At 29.8% G+C, this 19911-nt stretch overlaps 2 protein-coding genes across 4 annotated transcripts in view; one reads left to right on the top strand and one right to left on the bottom strand.

The window, feature by feature from the left end:
• LOC121174821 (5'-methylthioadenosine/S-adenosylhomocysteine nucleosidase-like) overlaps positions 1-2554 on the top strand; it is a 3380-nt gene extending 826 nt beyond the window's left edge. Inside the window, exon 2 of the mRNA XM_041015119.1 lies at positions 2107-2554. Within this exon, the coding sequence (XP_040871053.1) occupies positions 2107-2456 (350 nt within the window). The 3' untranslated portion in view covers positions 2457-2554. The remainder of the gene's footprint in view (positions 1-2106) is intronic.
• Positions 2555-6541: 3987 nt separating this feature from the next.
• LOC100809846 (protein NRT1/ PTR FAMILY 1.2) lies at positions 6542-17387 on the bottom strand. Of its 3 annotated transcripts, none has more exons than XM_006578160.4 (6): positions 17056-17384; positions 10051-10180; positions 9286-9458; positions 8966-9183; positions 7916-8460; positions 6542-7538 (listed from the first exon to the last, which is right to left on the bottom strand). In XM_006578160.4, exons 3-6 carry the CDS (start codon positions 9386-9388, stop codon positions 6698-6700), a joined length of 1707 nt encoding a protein of 568 aa, XP_006578223.1. In that variant the 5' UTR covers positions 9389-9458; positions 10051-10180; positions 17056-17384; the 3' UTR covers positions 6542-6697. The 3 variants fall into 3 exon arrangements, with proteins under 3 accessions (XP_006578223.1, XP_003522705.1, XP_040870802.1); XM_003522657.5 differs by having other exon boundaries at positions 9286-9540; XM_041014868.1 differs by having other exon boundaries at positions 9286-10180; positions 17056-17387.
• Between the last annotated feature and the right edge of the window lie 2524 nt (positions 17388-19911).

Below are 19911 nucleotides of genomic sequence, written 5' to 3' on the forward strand. Positions count from 1 at the left end.
CACGTTTTGGTAGGTTACTTGTTTTGTTTTATACTATTCATGGAAACCCAAAAAATTCCAAGTGGTGAATTGGTTAGGATACGTTGTGTCAATTGCTCAATTAATCTAAGGTATATTGCTATATATGCTGAGAACAATCATATATGGTTATAGATATAAGCCAGTACAATATTATATTTTTGCGCTACACTTATTAAATGCATAATTTCAATTTCTGAAAATGACATTCAAAGTGTGTGGGTTCAGAAAATGCTCAATAGATAACGTCACTATTATAAAAGCGACATTTAAAGACGGATCTAAAATAAATTCGAATTGTATTGAGAATTGATGATAGTTATGTAAAAAATCGTCTGAGAAAAATGTATTTTTTTAAGATGATTTTTAACAATCATCTTAAAAGAATTATTTTTTAATTTTCTGTCATACCATCCCGTTATTACTACTCTTTTTATGCACTTAATTCTCATTTTTTGTCATATCACAATTTGTGAGTGCGTGAAACATATACCTTATCCTAATTCACAATGTTATAGTAGCATACCTTCCCCATAGAAAAGAAGACCATTGACACTTGCCAATTAATAATGAAATCAAACAGAATACTTATTAATATCATGACAGCTGAAAGTAACGAATCAAACAGCCAATCAATAATGAAATCAAACAGAATACTTATTAATATCATGACAGTTGAAAGTAACGAATCAAACAGCCAATTAATAATAAAATCAAACAGAATACTTATTAATATCAAAATAGTTGAAAATAACGAACTAAACAGAATGAAACTATATGCACAAATTAATATCATGAGCAGTTGACAGGTTAAATGATAACTATCCAAAGAGTAGGTATTACATGAGTACTGGAATTTTACTAAATAATTAGAGTTACAGAAAATATATTACAAATATCAGAAGTATGAAGTACAACGGCATACAACAATAACCAAGCCTTATCTCATAGATGGGGTTGACTACTTGGATCAAATGACAACATATACTATCAAAAACCATTTTTTGTGAAATATAAGATGTAAGCTCCGTTAAAGATGGCATACATAGAAACAACTTTCAACCAAAACTCTAGGCACATATCTTTGTATAAAATGAACAAAAACTTTTTTGGAGATTTGAAAAGGTTCTAATTGTCAGCTGATCTTCAACCCGAGTGGAAAATACCAATTCCTGCCGAATACGTATAGTTGGCAATACATATAGTTGAAAAACATCAAAACTGAAAGATCAGACTATTACTTTGTCACATATAGCATGTTTCAATTTTGGAAGGTAACAAGTACACTACTGTCTTCAATCTATCGATGACAAGCCAAACTCATTAAAGGTCCAGAAGCAAACTAGGCTTTAAAGCTTATAAAAAATTCATCAGTAGCATCAATGGCCTTTTTCCATGTCTATCATCATTTAATCAAATTGGCACCAAGAAAGATCAGAGTACTACTTAATAGTTTTGATATTTTAATTGAAAGACATTTAATCAGTAGGATCAATGGCCTTTTTTCCACGCGTGCATTTGTTATAAATATTTTGATATTTTAATTCAATTTTTATGAATCAAAGAAAATGCTCAACATGCTTTTGTGCTTGTCACTACCTAATAGTTTTTTTAGAATACAAATTTAATTAATCCATTTTTTAGAAAGATAATTTTGTCTAAATTTTTATTAATCTACAAAGAAAAAAGAATTTTAAGACACAGTATTTATTAGGGACTAATTTTTAGTAAAAATATTTTTAATTTTCTTTTTTAACTTTAATAAATGCATTGATTAGTATATCAAGATCACAATATTTATTAGAGCATAATAAATGTTTTAATATTTCATTTAAAACTGAAAACATAAATTAATATTGATTTTTTTAAAGTGTTAAAACATCAATTGATTTCTGGTAATAAAAATAATCATTAAATTTGGAATTTAGGGAGTATTAAGTGATCTAAGTATAAAAATTTGATACTTGCTTATAAAAAAAAAAAAAAGGTTTGACAGTGAAGTTCCAATAGGGTTCTAGTTTTTGTTTTATAGTACTATCATTAATGGAGTATATTTTTATATAACAACAATTAATGACTTGGAGCTAGAGTCGTGCATAAACTCGAAGACATGCTTAACAACGACACCGAAGCTGGAGCTTGTGAATAGAGGTATTAGCCAAAGCATCTACCTTGACAATGCAGCATACAGGTCTTTCATCTACAACGAATTTGATGTGAGCCCAGTAGACATGGAAAGTGCGTCAGTGGCTCTTATTTGCTATCAACAAAGGGTACCCTTCATTGCTATTAGGGCTCTCCCCGACTTGGCCGGTGGTGGCTCCGCCGAGTCCAATGAGGCTGATACCTTCTTATCAATAGCTGCCACCAACTCTGTCACTGTGGTCATTGAGTTCGTGAAGCTCTTGTCACTCCACTCTAAGTGGTGGTCCATGTAATGTTGTCGTCTTTTTATAATATTCCGTATATGGAGCCCATGTAGACAACTTCACCGTACGTTGTTTCGGAGTAATAAGAATCTGTGCATTGGTCTAAATGGCGACAATAACTTTTCCCAGACCAAACTTCGAAAGACTTTTTCCTAGTTTTAAAATTAAAGGTAACACTAGCTATTAAGTTACTTTATATTGGAACTTAAGTGCAGGAAGAAGATTTGACAACCAACTAGTAAACAATATATGGTATATATCAACCAGAGGAGATTTTTCCTGTTGATGGCGTTCCGGAAGTAAGGCAACATGTCTTCTAGGTTCCGGTTGATCCCAGGTACTAGCTTATTGCACAAGCGACCCAAACCCTAAGTGGCAATTGATATTAGAAGCCAAAACAACTTGTTTCTCTCTCAACATACTAAATAATCATTGTCTTTAGTTAATTTATTCTGAAAATGGCATTCACATCATGGTTCACTAGTATTATAATAAAAACTAGAACCCTGCCCTACCTTATGTCACTTATTTGATGTGTCAATTGCTCAATTAATCTAAGATGTATATCTTTAATTTAATTTTTCACATTTTTGAATGGACTTTAGCAAATCTTATATATGCTTGGTTTTAAAAATATCTATATATTAACTTAAGGACTGTCCTACGTACTACCGAATCACCTTTTACCAAAGTTTAAATTTCTTGGTTTTAAAAATATCTATATATTAATTAAATGAAATCTCGGTCTCATAATTAAATTAGTTGTGTATTCTTAACGAATATGCATGGAATGCATGCTTTACACAAGGATTATAAAATGGGATCTGATCATTGAGTCAACTAACCCAAATTGATCCATTAGAAAAATCAAATTAAATCGATTTAACGGATTATATTGGATAAATTAAAAAAATATATATGAAACTTATCCATATCGAGTCTGATCTCGGTGTCTCAACTTTTCAAAACTGATAAAAATGATCCATCCATGATTCAGCAACCGGACATGTATTGTATTTCGTTATTTTGACTCATGAATTAAGGTGTAAAGAAGAAAAATTAAAAGTAAAAAAGTGATAAATATGATAAGTGAAGTGTTTGTTAAATTCAAATTGTCTTTTTTTAAAGTTTTTTTTTTTAATTTGTATACTTGATTTTCCTAATCTCTTATCCTTTTAAATTAACCCATTTTTTTAGGAATTATAATAGTCAAAAATCACTTTATATAAAAATTTAAATTATTCACCATAAACTTAACATATAATTTATAAATTCAAAAATATTAATTTATTACCATTTAATTATATAAAAATAAGTACTTATTCGGCTCCATCTACATATATAACTAATATATATACGATAATATACAAAAACAGTGTGATTCGGCTTGTAATTAAACAAAAGCATACGTAACCCACTCCTACTAGATTGCTGTTGCTGATCGGAAAAAACTCCTACTAGATTTATTTGGATTTTGTTTGATTGTCTCGTAACTGATCCAACTTAATTGTCTGTTTGCACTCTATTTTAATTTGAATATGTTCACCAAATAAAAAAAGGGGGTAAAATATGTTTAGAGTTACTGGAAAATTTTAAAAATATTAATTTGATTCTCTTAAAAATTTTCAATTAATTTGATTCATGTAAAAATAAAACATATTTTGCATAATCAGCGGTAATTTCGTTAAACTGGAATCCAATGTAACTAACGAATTTACATGTGAAATTTGATTATAAATTAATTGAGCAAATTTGTGACAATTAAAACCTCCCAAAATAAATGTAATAATTTTTTGTGGCTAAAAATCACTAAAATTGGTAATTTTTGGTCACTTCATGGGTGATTTTCTCATACTTTTGATGAGATTTAAAGAGAATATGAAATAACAATGAATTTTAGTGTATTTTGAGTGCACTCCGAAGGGAAGATAGAGAGAAAAATTAATTAAATTTATTAGTCACATAAGAGAATTATATAACGAAATTATCCATGAGGATTATAAAAAACACGTTTTATTTTAATAGAGATCAAATTAATACAAAAAATTGAAAACCAAAATATTAATTCAAATTTTATAGGGATCCCAAATATATTTTAGGCTAAAAAAAATTATAGTATTTTTTATGAATTTATAATATTAATTATTTGTATGACTTTTAAAATAATTATCATAAAAGTTAATAAATTTATGATGTATAATTAATGTATAGTTTTTTTTCTTTTTTTTACTCTACTCCAAGTAAAGATAAAAAAATACTCTACTTCAAGTAATATTTTAGATTCTAGTTTTTAGTTTATTATATTTTATTTTTTTATCCTTAATTTATCGTGGAATAATGGAAGTTAGGTTTATTTTATTTTTTGTTATATTTTTTATATTACATTGTTTATTTTAACATTACATTGTTTATATCATTTTTAATTATTATTTTAATATTGCACTTCTAGATATTGACAATTGATTAATAAATGAAAATACTAACACACAATGATGATATTATTATATTATCAATATAATGAAAAACACTTTGAACCCAATGTTATTTTTTTATTGTAATATTTTCTGAAAACTACTAATGTAGTAATTTGAACCCCTTGCTATATTTTTTATTTTTTATTCAACAGAAAAATATTTTAATTTAAATGAATATCCAATACTAGAAATGTCTGTGCGTGGTGTTTATTTATAAATTATTATTTAGTCTCTTATTATCTATTTTTATTTCACAAAACTTATAAGATGATATATATATATATATATATATATATATATATATATATATAACATTATACAATAACATATTATATATATTATAATATTATATATTCTTAAAATGCATATTAAATATTTTTATTCTATCAAGGTTTTAAATCATGATTGCACCGATAATTGAATTGAAAAATAATTGATTCAGATAATACATATTTGATTATCCTTAAAGTAATACCTCATTTTTTAGTTTTGTATTTTTAAAAAGTTTCTCACAAAATGAATTTGTTTGTCGACTCAGACAATTTTTTTTGGTGTACTTTATTTAATTTTTTTTTGTGTACAGACAAAATTATCTTTAATAAATGATATTTGTCGTTTATATTAAAAAAACAATAAATCATAAAACAATACTTTTATTACTTCAAAAATTGATCTAATTTTTATAACATCGTAGGCCATGAAGTTAGGGGGGAAATGCAACACAGTAAACATGGATACAGTTCGCAGGGTAATGGCGTAGAACAAAGAGAATCAAAATAGGATTTCTGCTGTCACACCACTCCAATTCAGAACGTGATTGATGCAAACCTAAGCTCTCATTCAGACCAGAAAAATGAAAAAAGAAAAAACGTATAAACTGATGGAAATCCGTAAATATAGCCGGAATGGAAAGAAAGAAAATTTCAAACCCAAGTGGGCCCAATAAACATGAAAGAAAAGTGCATCAGTGGGCCCAATAAAGCATCTCTAGTAATAATATTTTTTCCCAACTGAAATATAAAAAGAAAAATTAACTCACATTTAATAAAATTAATTAACATAATTTAATTTTAATAATCTCAACAAAAAATTAATTTATTTTTTGAAGTGTCATTTATATTAATTCATTGGACAAAAAAAAAGTTGTTATAAATAAAATTCTAATTAAATAAAGAATAGTTTAAAAATATTATCATTAAATAAAAAAAATTGGTTAAAATTTACTTATATTTTTAAATTTCTTTTGCTTATATTTTAATCCGAAAGTAGTGGTGCTGATGCGAGTTAATAAAGTTAGGAACTATTTTTAACTGGATTTACTATTTGAAAGGAATGACGTAACTAATAGGTAAGAATCATTTCTATACACAAATCGACTCTTACTAAATATTGTGAGAATTATTTTAAATAAATATAAAGATATATGGGAACCATTCTCACATTATCTCTTGGTTTCTTATTCCCCAACAAAAATTCACAAAAATGAATCCCTCTTCTTATTTCTCTCTTACGTGATAATTAATATCCATTTACATGACGTAGATATGTTATAAATTTCTTTCAGTATAAACTTCGGAGTATACATTTATGATGCACAGACAGGATACATGACATGATATGTGTGAGATACTTAGCAGTGTATAAAAATTATAAAAGTAACATTAAATATATAATGATCAGGTACTACTAACATCATCTGTATCCATCTACAAACCATAAATAAGATCTAAAGTTCTATTTTTCTCTATCCTTACAAGGATCATAAGATCTAAAGTTCTACTTTCCTCTATTCTTACAAGGACCATAAGATTTACTACAGTAGAGAAAATATACAAAATTTACAAAGCACAAAGCACAAATCAAAGTATAGTAGTAGTCATAATGACCCTTGTTTATGTTGCTTGAAAGCCAGCTTTCATGTCCTCCACCTCCAGTGACATTGTCAACAACACTGAGAATGAAACTTGCAACCAAATTTGCCACAGAAGAGCCAAGGCCATTAAGAGTGGACGCTAGGCTAGACATAGATTGAGGTAGCTCGGTGAGGAAAAACTCATTCTGTCCTACTACACCTAAGGCCTCAGCCAATCCATTAAGGATTTGGCGCGGTAAGAGCCACAAAGCAGACATGTTCACTACAGCTTGTGGTTGATCTTCATAGCCTTTCTCAATAGCAATTTTGCGTCTAATATCCTCTACAACTGCTAGGGATGCAATTGCTATGCAACCAGTTAAAAGACCAATTCCCATTTTTTGTTTTGCTCCTATGCATGCTGGGGACCCTTTTATCTTTGATGCCACAGGGACTAAAATTCGGTCATAGATTATAACCCAAAGTACTAGAGATACAATCATAAATGTCACAAAGGAGCCTGAAGGAATTTCGAAGTTTGACGTAATGTGGCGGTCCATGGAGGACGCCTCTAGTACCAGTAAGGAACCCTGACTGATGTTCACACCCATCATGATTCCTGTTGACCAAATTGGGACTATCTTGATAAGTGCCTTCAGTTCTTCCACTTGGTCTACTGTGCAAAGGTTCCATGGATTCAAAGCTCTTCCCTCTGGTGTTAGATCTTGTAAGGAATTTCTAATCAAGCATGCTTTGTTCAGAAACCTAGCAAACAAAATAACTTAATCAAGCCTTTGCTCTCAATTTATTACATAAAAATATTTTACAGGACCATCCAAGTGATTAGCTAGCAACTACTACGTACATGATCCTCCGGACCAATATTGTAAACATTCTCAGTTAAAAATAGCAATCCAACTTATAGAAACTCCAATAAAAAGTAGAGGATTTCCAAGCTTACATGTAAAAACTTAATTAACAACTGTGCTGGTTGTCCGGTTGTCCAAATGGTGTGTTTCAGTAATGATTGAAAGATGTAATCTAATTTTGATGCAATAAGTAGCTATGCTTATAAGTTATAACAATTTGAAGATATAAAAATTCCAAAGCATGATAAACTGAACAAAAGAAACAAATCATACCTTAATTTTTCAGTTGGCATTAGGAGATCGGAATCCTTTTCTAGGTGGTAGATACCATTCTCGGTCTCCTGTGGTAACTGCAGAAGTCTATTTTTGTAAGAGGCTACAAGGACTTGAGCTAACCCACTTAGCATGTTCCTTTTAACCTCCACCATTACATAAAATGGAGAAGCTAAGAAAAATGATGCAGTTGCTACAAACATTAGGATAACGGGAATTCCAAACCCCACTGCCCACCCCATGTTATCTTGAATATAGACAACAACAGTTAAACCTATCAGTGATGACATTGCAACAATAGCATAGTACCAGCTGAAGTAGCTCTCTTTGATTCCTGCATTTTTGTCCCTCTTACTCAACTGATCAACACCAAAGGCCAAGGAGGATGATCTTATGCCTCCAGCTCCAATGGACATGAGGGCAAAAGAAGAATGCAAGATCAAAAGGTGAATTGTTGTAGGAGAGTTATTGCAGCTGTTGGTAAATTGGTTACAAAGTGGCTTTGACAAAGGAATCAAAGTTGTTAACCATAGAAGAACCATCCCCTGCACAACCCCAACACAAATAAGGGCCAAAAACCAATTTTAATTACTGATTTTATGTATATCGACACAGTACTGGTAATTACTTATCATTTCAGGTCATGGATGATATTAGCATACAAAATTAACAAAACAAATCAAAACAAAAGCTTCTAAGCCGAGCAATGGAGATGAAGAAGTTTAGATAAATTTCTATACAAGCACTTGTAGAAAAGAAAATAAGAAGGAAACATGAAATAAGCTTTTCCGTAAACTAATTTTAGCTTATGGAGAAACTTCTTTAATTTTTTTCTTCCTATTTCTTCTCTTATAAGTGCTTATAGAGGTGTTCATCCAAACATTCCCAAAACCAGTGACTAAAAAGTGACAAACAATGTATCAGAATCGTAATTGCGGCCGCATCAGTCACATTTCCTTCCAATTTCTCGCAATGCTAAAAATTGTGACAAAACTGCAACTGTGACCACAATTTAAAACCTTCATTACAAGAGAAAAGAAAGAAAATTACCAGTAGACTTGCAATAGATCCAAAAGCAATCATGGAATATCGACCCACATAGGAGTCTGAAAGGACAGCACCAACGAAAGGGGTGAAATTTGAGGCAGCAGACCATAGTAAGAGAAAATTAGTGGCTCCTGCCGTCTGCATGCCATACTCTCTTGTCAAGTACAATATCATGTTAGGCATAAGCCCGAGGCTAGCCAGTCTCTCAAAGGCCTCATTTGCTGCCACAAGAACATTTATTAGCATACAAATAGATAAGGTTTTAACAAATGTGAAACAGATTCACTAACACACATATCTGAAAAAAAGTTGTACCATATTACCTATGATGAAAGGTAAGGTTCTGAAGCCACCCTTGGCATTGGAATTCTGCTTGCTCAAAAGGGGTTCTTCTATCACGCTTTCCATTTCTGAGAGACCTTCCATTGCAAGAGACACAACAGGAGGAGGTTGTGCTGGAGTGAATTGAAGAGCACACAGCAGTGTGTACCATATCCTATGTAACACCAAATAAGTGGAAGTGGACCACTCAGCTATGTCTCCTTTCTTGAAAAACCATACACGTTACATGGACTTCTCTGAGATAGGAAAAAAAAAGTGTGTGGAACTCTCTAACTTACTGTAGGATTAAACAACTTTCTCTACATGTTCGACACATTATTGATTATGACTTTGATTTTATTGAAAAGGTCTGGCTAACACTAGTTAAAAAATTAAAAGGAAAGTGAAAAAAAAAATGAAAGATAATTCAATTTTATTCATCTCAGTAAAAATCTTTTTATTTTAAGTTACTTAACATTTGCCTATTGAAAATTATAAATTTATGCGAATCTAATTTCATGATTTCAATAAATTTTAATTAATCATGAAAACTATGTTAAATGAACGAACATAATTAAGAATAATGTTTATATATTTAGACTCGTGTTTTAATAGGTTTACTGAGATAAAGTAAATGGATACAAAAGGACACGTATTTTAATTATGATATACGATGAAATTATTTAACCTCATTTTACAAAGAATAACTCTGACATAAAATGTGAGTAAAGTTATGAAAGGTTGAGACGCTGGTAACTTTTTCGCACCTTAATAGTAAATGCAATGATGCAAGAAGCACCCTTTCCAGCGTTTGTAAGCTTGCTTAAGGAATACACTTCTGCTCTGCTCTGTTGATATTCTGCATTGTTATGATCTTAAACTGGTAGTTGTTCCTTTCTGCATACCAAAAGAATTAACAGTTAGTTTCAATTAATTTTCTTATTAAAGCATAGACCAATTAGTTCTAAAAACAAAGAAGCAATCATTCGTACAGAACTTTATTAAACAAAATGATTCTATAGTATAGCGTGTTAGACACCGTACACCTTTTTATAAAGCTTCTGAATGAATGAATAACTTTGTCTCTGATTAGTCTAACAAGTTTTTATGTTCTTTTAGCACTTTTATGATGCTGAGGTCATTTCTCCTTATACTATATTGCAATGTTAGAACTACCTTGTTCTAATTTTGAAGTTAAAAATAATACTACCTATTTATTTTTGCTAGAAAACAACCATGTCTATGATTTTTTGTAAACTAAATAATCATACAAACTTATACAAAACCTGATCTTATCGGACAGATAAGAATAAGTTAAAGTATATATAAAGGGGTTCTTCTATTTAGTAAAAATCTTTTGAATAATACCTTCTACACATTTAACTTAATCTACCTACACTCTCTTACTCTTATGGGGCCCGCCCGAGTTGGCCGACAAAACATTAGCAGCATACAAATATTAGCCTTTACTCACCCAAAAATAAAATATAAATATTACTGCTTTTTGAAGGTGTGGACTGTATCACATGACATGGCTACAATTAGGAATCCCGCCATATTTAATTAATTGCTAATTGCTAATTGCTAGACAGTAACATATACATTTTTTTTGTTGTTGGTGAATAATCACCTATGCTATTTAAAACTTTGCGTGAGGGATTTCATATCCATCCCTTCTAAAGATGGAAAGGCGATGTCTTACCTCGTGATTAAATTGATTAAAAAAGGGAGAGAGAAAAAGAATAAAGTAGAAGAAAATAAATATGTTTTAAATTATTTAACAAAGAATGAAATGAAATGAAATAAAATATATTTTATTTTTATTTTTATTTTAAATTATAACGTTTAGATACATTTTTTTATTTTCATTCTTGCAAAATTATTTTTTTATTTTTAATCATTAAAGTATTTTAAATAACACTTTAAATAATAAAAAAATATTATTTAAAATGTCATAAGAATAAAAAATAAAACAAACATAATTTATAAGAACTAAAAATAAAAAAATAATTTTACAAAAACAAAAAGAAAAACCTTAAATTACAATAACTAAAAAAATATTTAAAACAAAATTTTAAATATAACTCCAGTGATGATAGACACGTTTGTTACATTATGTGCAGATGAAGCGAAATGCAGAGAGCGAATAAAAAAGTTTGTTTGATAGAGACAAAAGAGAATAAAAAATGAATTAAATAAACAGTGAAATTTCAGAGTGCCATACTTTAATTCAATTTTTTTTTACTTTCATTTATTTTTATTTCATTCTATCAAACATACACTTAACATTTTATTAAATGAAAATTTTATCTAATTTAATAAATTTTAAGGATGAGATTTATAACTGAACATGCTGCAGTTCATTTTGACAATGCAGGGGATCTAATCCAGGATGACACATGAGATGTACTGTTTTTCATCATTTATTTTCAGGACGATTGAATGTGGTTGATTTTAATGATGATAATTGTTTTTCTTTGAAAATTGTATTGATTTTAGGCATTTAAAAATTATCGGGGGCGGGTTCAGATGCCTAATGTGTGCAAGAGTTTGTCATATGAAATATATTTTTCTTTTGATAAAGGTCATATGCAATGTTTTAAGGTACCATGTCGGCAAGAGTTATATAATTTTTTTTGTTAGCTACGTTACCGTACATTTGGCTCGCTATCAAGATACAAGGATACCATCCACACAACAGTAACTCGTAAAAGTTATTTATGTAGATATTTTTTATTTTTATTTTTCTCAATAGTAACTCTAAAGAATAAATTTCTATAATAAAGTAATTTTCTTTTGTTGCTTTCAATGAATCCTGTCATAAAATTTTTATCATTATATTTTATTAATAACTTCTTTATTAATTTATATGTATATTATTTATAAATTAATTAAACTTTTAAAATTAAAAAAACTTCTATAAATATAAACATAATTAAGTTATATTTTATTTTAAATGATGAAAGTATTTGACTTCTTCCAGATAGTGCAACATAGACATAATTAAAATAATAAGAGTTACATAATTAAAATAATAATTAATTTTATTGATTATCACACCTAAAACGTTCTCAAATATGTTCCATAAAATCCGCTTGAAATTGTTGATGATGTCTTGGATCATGAACTTCTCTTCTCCTAAGCAAGTATGATTAAGGACTGGATGAAGACCAATATGTATGTCAATTATCAACACATTATTAGTGGGATATTTATATTGGCGGTCAATATTCTCATTATATGTGTGTGGTTCATCTTTCACAATCATGTTATGTAATATGATGCATACATACATATAATATATGCTTGATATGTGTTCATGCTCCAACCACACACAAGACCACGTATAATTGCGAACCAGATTGAAGTACTTCAAATGCGATCCTTTCTTGTTGCTTCTTGATATTGAGTAAACAATTTTCTTTTATGACCTTATGGCCTTAGGATGGTCTTCACAAGCGTCGTCCAATCTAGATAAATACCATATGTCAGAAAGTACCCCATGTTATATTGGATTTCATTAACTGCAAATTGTACAATAGGGGCTTCTCCCTCCATAACGTCTTTAAACACAAGATTCGTTGAGCACATTGATGTTGTTGTTTGAACCCTCAACCCCAAGATATGCATGTCAAATCCGTAAGTATTGTGACACCACGACTTTAAGCATGATTGTGGGTGGGCCATCACCATGACAATATTGACCTTTCCATGCTACTAGACAAGTTTTCTATTTCCAATGTAGATAATCAATGCTACCTAACATACTTTGAAAACCACGAATCTCACATATTTGCATTAGGTATTGGATGCCATTATTGTTGGGTCTTCTTAAGTACTCAACTCCAAAAATAATGTGGATACCCTTTACAAACTTATCCAATCCTAGTAAAGTCATGGTTCCTCCAATTCGAACATAATAATCGATATTATCAGTCGATGATCCATATGCCAATATGCGAATAAAAATCATGTATTTCTACAACAGAGAAAAATCCATCCTCCCCGTTGCATCAACCTGTTGTTGAAAATATAGATCTTGCTTACCAAGTGCTTGTACAATGCGAAGGAAAACATCCTTTTGCATTCTAAATTTTCATTAAAATTGTTCATCTGTGTATACCGCATCATTGGAGAAGTAGTCATTGAATAATCTTTCTTGCCCTTCTTCATAATCTCTATCAATGTATTTTCGTGTACACCTACTTCTCATAGTGGCTTGCTGTTGTCACCTTTCCATCACCAACCTCATGTAATGTTATTCATACTCATCACTTAGAAAATCATCAATGAATTCATCTTCAAGAGCCTCAAGAGATGAATTGATATAGTCCATCTTTAGCAACATCGCAGAGTAATAGTTTTCTGAAAATCTTATACAAGTTTTGCATAATTCATATGTGCGAAAATCTTACAAGATTAGAAGGAATATATAGAGAGAGTTACAACAACTAGTTTTACCACTCTTCTCACAAATAAATCGAGTGAATAGGCAATTTAGTCCCTGGAATTGTACCTATTTTGCATATTAGTCCCTAACTTAATATTAAATTCAAAATAGTCCCTATTTTTGCATAAGTGTTGCAAAATAGTCCTTCCGTTAAATTTTAAAGTAACGCCGTTAGTGAGATCAATTTTAGTGCCACGTGGCACTAAAGGATGACGTGGCATGACACGTGGACGTGCCTGATGCCACGTCATTTGATGATAACAAAACGAGTAAATAGGCAATTTAGTCCCTGACTTTGTACCCCTGTTGCATATTAGTCCCTAACTTAATGAAAAATTCAAAATAGTCCTATCTTTTACATAAGTATTGCAAAATAGTCCTTCTGTTAAATTTTAAAGTAATGTTGTTAGTAAGGTCAATTTTAGTGTCACGTCATTTGATGATGATAGAATGAGTGACTTCTTCAAATTTAATGGTTTTGAACCAATTGAGGCATATATAAGAAAAAGAACTCACACACACTTGCACAAATAAAAAGAACCAAAAATCCACAGCAACAACCTTATCTCTGTAGCTGCCAACACCAATGGGCGAGGTCTGCATAACCATTCTCTTTTTTTCTTTTTTTTTTCTTCAATTACCATCAATGTATCATTTTGGGTTCTGATTTTTTTGTGTGTTTTGAATAGGAAGAGAAAAAATCAGAGGAAAACAAAGTGGAAGAGAAAAAAGCAAATGAAGAAGAAAAGAAAGAAGAAGAGAAAAAACCAGAGGAATCAAAAGATGACAAGGAATCCAAGGAGGAATCTTCGCTGCCAGAAATCGTGCTAGGCACAACCTTTGCAATGCATGGACACTTTAAGCATGATTTCTAGCATCTTTTAAGTTAGGAACTATTTTGCAACACTTATGCAAAAGATAGGGACTATTTTGAATTTTTCATTAAGTTAGGGACTAATATGCAATAGGGGTACAAAGTCAGGGACTAAATTATCTATTTACTCGTTTTTGTTATCATCAAATGACGTGGCATCAGGCACGTCCACGTGTCATGCCACGTCATCCTTTAGTGCCACGTGGATAGTCCACGTGGCACTAAAATTGACCTCACTAACGGCGATACTTTAAAATTTAACGGAATGACTATTTTGCAACACTTATGCAAAGATAGAGACTATTTTGAATTTAATATTAAGTTAGGGACTAATATGCAAAATGGGTACAATCTCAGGGACTAAATTGCCTATTCACTCCAAATAAATCGCATCTGCATCTTGTTGTCTTGGAGCTACCACTCTTCTTCCTTTGACAAACTTGTTTGTAGCACATTAATTTTTTTTGACAGATTTTATTGACCTTTTGCCATCGATGTTTTAGCGTTGACGTATCTTTTGGCTATCAATGTTGTTCAGACATCCTATTGTAATTTTTCGTAATTCTTGACGAAAAAGTTGCAAGTTTTTGGTTTGTCCCCACAATTGCGTTCTTCGAAACATATAGTCATGAGTCAGCGAGACATTCATCTTACTTTAAGGAAAAACATGATCTTTGCACTCTATTTATATTCAACAACTCTAACAACTATATTTTTTTTCCAACAACTACAAGTGAATGCTTGATCTAACAGTTAAATTTGTTCACCTCTACTCATATACAAAAATTTTCCAATGGATAATAGATCTATTTCCCTTAGTTTTTTATTGCATAGCAACATTGATTTAGAAAAAACAATTGTTTCCTTGGAAGCAATAATTTAGGAATTATTGTAGTAGGGATTGCTTCGGAAGCAAGGTGTTAGATCCTCTAAAGTTGCTTCCCTGGGCCCCAATGTGGGTGCTCTTATAAGTTTCAATCTTTTGACTTGAGCTCGAGTTTATTCATTTGTCAACATGGAAAAAGTTTATGACTGTGTACCAATAGAATTGTTATAGAAAATTTTGGAGAAAAAAGGCATGCACTTGACTTATATACAAGTTATACAAGACATGTATGAAGGGATAACAACATTATAAGATTGACTTGGTGGTTGAGAAAAAAGATATAAGGGTTGAAGAAAGAAAAGAGGGAAGAGATCATGGATACGAATTCACCCACTAACATTTTAACAAAAAATTAACAATTAACAATGATTATAAAAAAAATATGAAGGGGATATCTAGTAATGTGAGAATTCCAAGAAATAAAACTAAGAACTTTCTTATTGGGACAAAATTACATCAAGGCTCAGTTGTAAGTTCAATCTTGTTTTTGATTAGGTTTGTGCTACTTGATCATACTTGCTTGCACCTTATTGTTGTGCTACAAATACTTCTTTCTTTGTATCTAGTTTAATGTTGATGGGCCATTTCTGATGGTCGTTTTGTTATTAATAGAAGTTCTATTTTCCTATCAAAAGAAAAACTCCATACATGTTTAGTCTAATCTTGGATGTGCTTATCAAAGACATACAAAAATATTATCTTTAATTGTATGTTTTTTTTATCTCATATGATATAGTCTTTATTGAGGAATTAAGGGGAACAGATAATAGGAAGCTTTAACTCTGGAGGTAGACTTTGAAAACAAAGAGTTTTTGCTTAAGTAAGAGGAAGATTTATATGCATTGCAATTTTAACAAAAGACAAGAGGATTTTGGCTCAGAAGTAAAATTGGGAGAATATGGTACAAGATAATGGAAAAATTAATGAAGATATGTAATATCACTCATTGAATTTTCTACCAATGAATGAGATTATTTATTCTATTATCTGTTTTTGTGTACAATAACATTATTTAAACCTCTCAATACTTTATTTATATTATTATATTATTGGTACGAAATATTTATTAATTTTATCAATAATTAATCTTTATCAAAAAATCTGACTGATTAGCTTTCCTAAATCTATAATGAGGTTTTCTCCTCACAACTATATATTTTTTTAAAAATTTAGTATCTCTCGAATCAATCACTTGTTCAAAAAACCAGGACTATTTTCCTAGATTACCTCTAAAGTGAGTTATCCACTTTATTAGAGAATAATTAATTCAACATGAAAATTAAAGCACAAGAAGTAATAATTATTTTTTTATAATAGTTATTATAATTTATTTTATGATAGATTCTTATGAATTTTGTTTTCACTGTTAACATAAACTAGGCAAAACAAAATCAAAATAATCATCTTCATAATTACTACCAAAAATGTATGAGTAGAAAACCAAAACTCAATGTCCTAAAATTCTTTCCTTAAACAGAGACAGAGAACACCAACCATCGATCTATAGTTTCATTATTATTTCACGTAAAGGAAGTAAAAGAAGGAAGGGAATTACTACTTACCATGAACAAAAGGGTGGCAATGGAGCCACCGGCACCACACAGCACATGAACGAGCAAGAAAATCGTCAAAAACGAGCTTGAAAATCGTAACTGCTGAACAGACACGGATCACATGCACAGAGGTGGCTCCGACATCCAGCTGCATGGCGTAATCTATGTGCCTCGTTACCTCAAAATGAAAACCCAGCATTCTTTTCTCAAATGCCTTGTTCGTTGCCATAGGGAAGAAATTTTGTAATTAATCCAAAAGCCTGATGAACTGAGCTGCTTCAAGGAATGGTGTGAGGGAGATGAAGAAATAAAGTACTTTGACTTGGGTCGCGACAGATGCAATAATAATAGTAATGATTGTTTTCCACGTTTTTAAATGTCGGTTTATGACTCGAGGGACGCGAGGTGACAATTTTTAAATCAAAGGATAAACTCCTCCTCCATATCCATTTGTGCGGGAAACATACTCAGCCACGAGCCAACAATTATTACAAAATAATTGCCTAAATATAATTTTTATCTCAAAAAATATATATTTGATTTTGATCCTACAAAATTTAACATTTTTTTAATTAATCCTTCTTTTCAAGTAAAAACATTAACTAAAAACATAAATGTGATATTATTCGGGAAAAAAATAATTATGATGTTAATAGTTCAATAACTTCTTTTGTCGAAAATGAATCTAACAAGACAATTATTTATATTTCTTTTAGTAAATTATATTTTTAAATTTTTATTTATTCAAACAATGGTATTATGTGATGGTTTTATTGGATTCTTTAATGATATAATAAGTTAATAACTTTTTTTATTATGTCCTTAGTTAATATTGTTACTTCACAATAATAACTAAAAAAAAATATTAAATTTTATAGGTACCAAGATAAAACAATCTTTTCTTCAAAAAGAAACGATAAAGCAAATTAATTTAAAGGATCAAAGTCAAAATGATCATATTTCTCACATACTAGAATCGTATTTCACATACTAGAATCATATTTAAGTTTAAAATTATTAAAGCAATGTATGAAAAATAAAATGTGAAATGAGTAAAAGTAAAATGATAAAAAAAAAATATAGATTAGTATACTCGTTAGTACAAATATAGTATTTTTAAAGATATAACAAATTTTATTTTAATGATTCCAGAATTTTTTTTATTAACCTTAGTCCTTACAAATTTTAATAGTTTTCAAAATAGTTATTATTACTATGTGTTGTCAATGCAAAAGCCACACACAAGCCTTAAAGATATAAACTTGTTTAGAATGTAAGGTTAAACATGTTTTTTTAAGTGAAATATACACAATTCATTCACAAGAATCAACAACAATTAGATAAGAGAGAATCACGACTTCCACTTGGGGATGGGCATGTTCAATCCACACAGAATCCTAATGAGAAAAGGCTAACTGGGTCAAGGTATGGGCTACCCTACTACCTTGCCTTTTAACAAACAAAAGCTTAAAGCAATGGATATCTCTACAAAGAATCTTGCGATCCTCTATGATGTCATGGAAATAAGACTTTCAAGTGTTATGTTGAGTTGTCCAAGCGACCAAGCTTGTACCAGTTGCAAGCACTCAGACTCCACCACAAACGAGGTAAAGGAGAGGTCACGAGCCATTTGGATCACCCATATCTTAAAAGATAGAGCATCTTATAACTTTTTATATTTTATTTCCCTTCCATCCTTAAAATATGTAGGGTTAAACATGCTAGTTTGTTTATTCATGGACATATGCATAAAAATATAGTGTAGAACAAGTTAGCCAAACCTCTATCATTAATCAAGCACAAGACATTTATTATTTAACATTGAATTTATACTATAGTGAATTGTTTAAATCAAATGACAAATGAGTCCACCAAATATTGTTTTTCACGCAATACTAGTTGTACACTTTGTTATATATTATCTGAAAATATTATGTAATCGAGTTTTTCTCAAGTATTGAGAAAACAAGCTAACAATTCTTACTAGTAACAAAATGACTCATTTATCTTATCAGTTAGAAGCAACTCTAATAATTGAAATATCTCTTTTGGGTTGAGCCCAATAATTATTATTAACATTAACCTAAGCACCCCTGAGACACTTTGGCTGTTTAGCGTTCGTTTGGAACGCTGGCAGGATGTCTTATATATAATTTAATCTAAGGGTATTTTTATCGATTTATTCTCATCCCTAATTTTGCTATCACCCTCTGTGTGCTTTGAATTATATTTTTCAAAAATATTCTTTCCATTGAAATACGATTTCATTTTATTTTTTAAAATATCTTTTTCATGAAAATATATTTCCATTGTATAAGAAAAAATGTAACAAAATATACAACATAAATGTGATTTCATTATATATTTTGTTAACTAAAAATATATATTTTTTTAATTTTTTGCTCCTCCTTTTATATACCTGAAACGTGTTTCCTTTTATCAAAATATAATTGTCTTGTGTAAAGTATTGTATTTTTTATAGTTTCTCTTACATAATGGAAGTGCATTTCCATCTTTTTAATTTTTTATGAAAAAATTATAGTTAATTGTAATCATAAGTTAATTTTTTTAAACTAACTAAATTAACCATGATATAGATTATCTTTTATAAAACTAAATGAATTAAAATATAATCTACATTTTTTTAACATTTATCAGTATCATATAAATTATCATTATTTTTTAATTAAAATTGAATTAATTAGATAAAAGTTATCGCATGTAACAGTAATGAAATTAATTATTATATAATTTTTTATTGATAGTAAATATCATAATAATTTATATCATAGTTAATTTGATTACAAATTAAAAAGATAACTTATGTCATCATCAACTCAAATTTTAATTAAAAAGATAATTTAT

The sequence above is a fragment of the Glycine max genome, chromosome 4 (assembly GCF_000004515.6).
Source record: "Glycine max cultivar Williams 82 chromosome 4, Glycine_max_v4.0, whole genome shotgun sequence".
In the NCBI taxonomy this organism is placed as follows: Eukaryota; Viridiplantae; Streptophyta; class Magnoliopsida; order Fabales; family Fabaceae; genus Glycine; species Glycine max.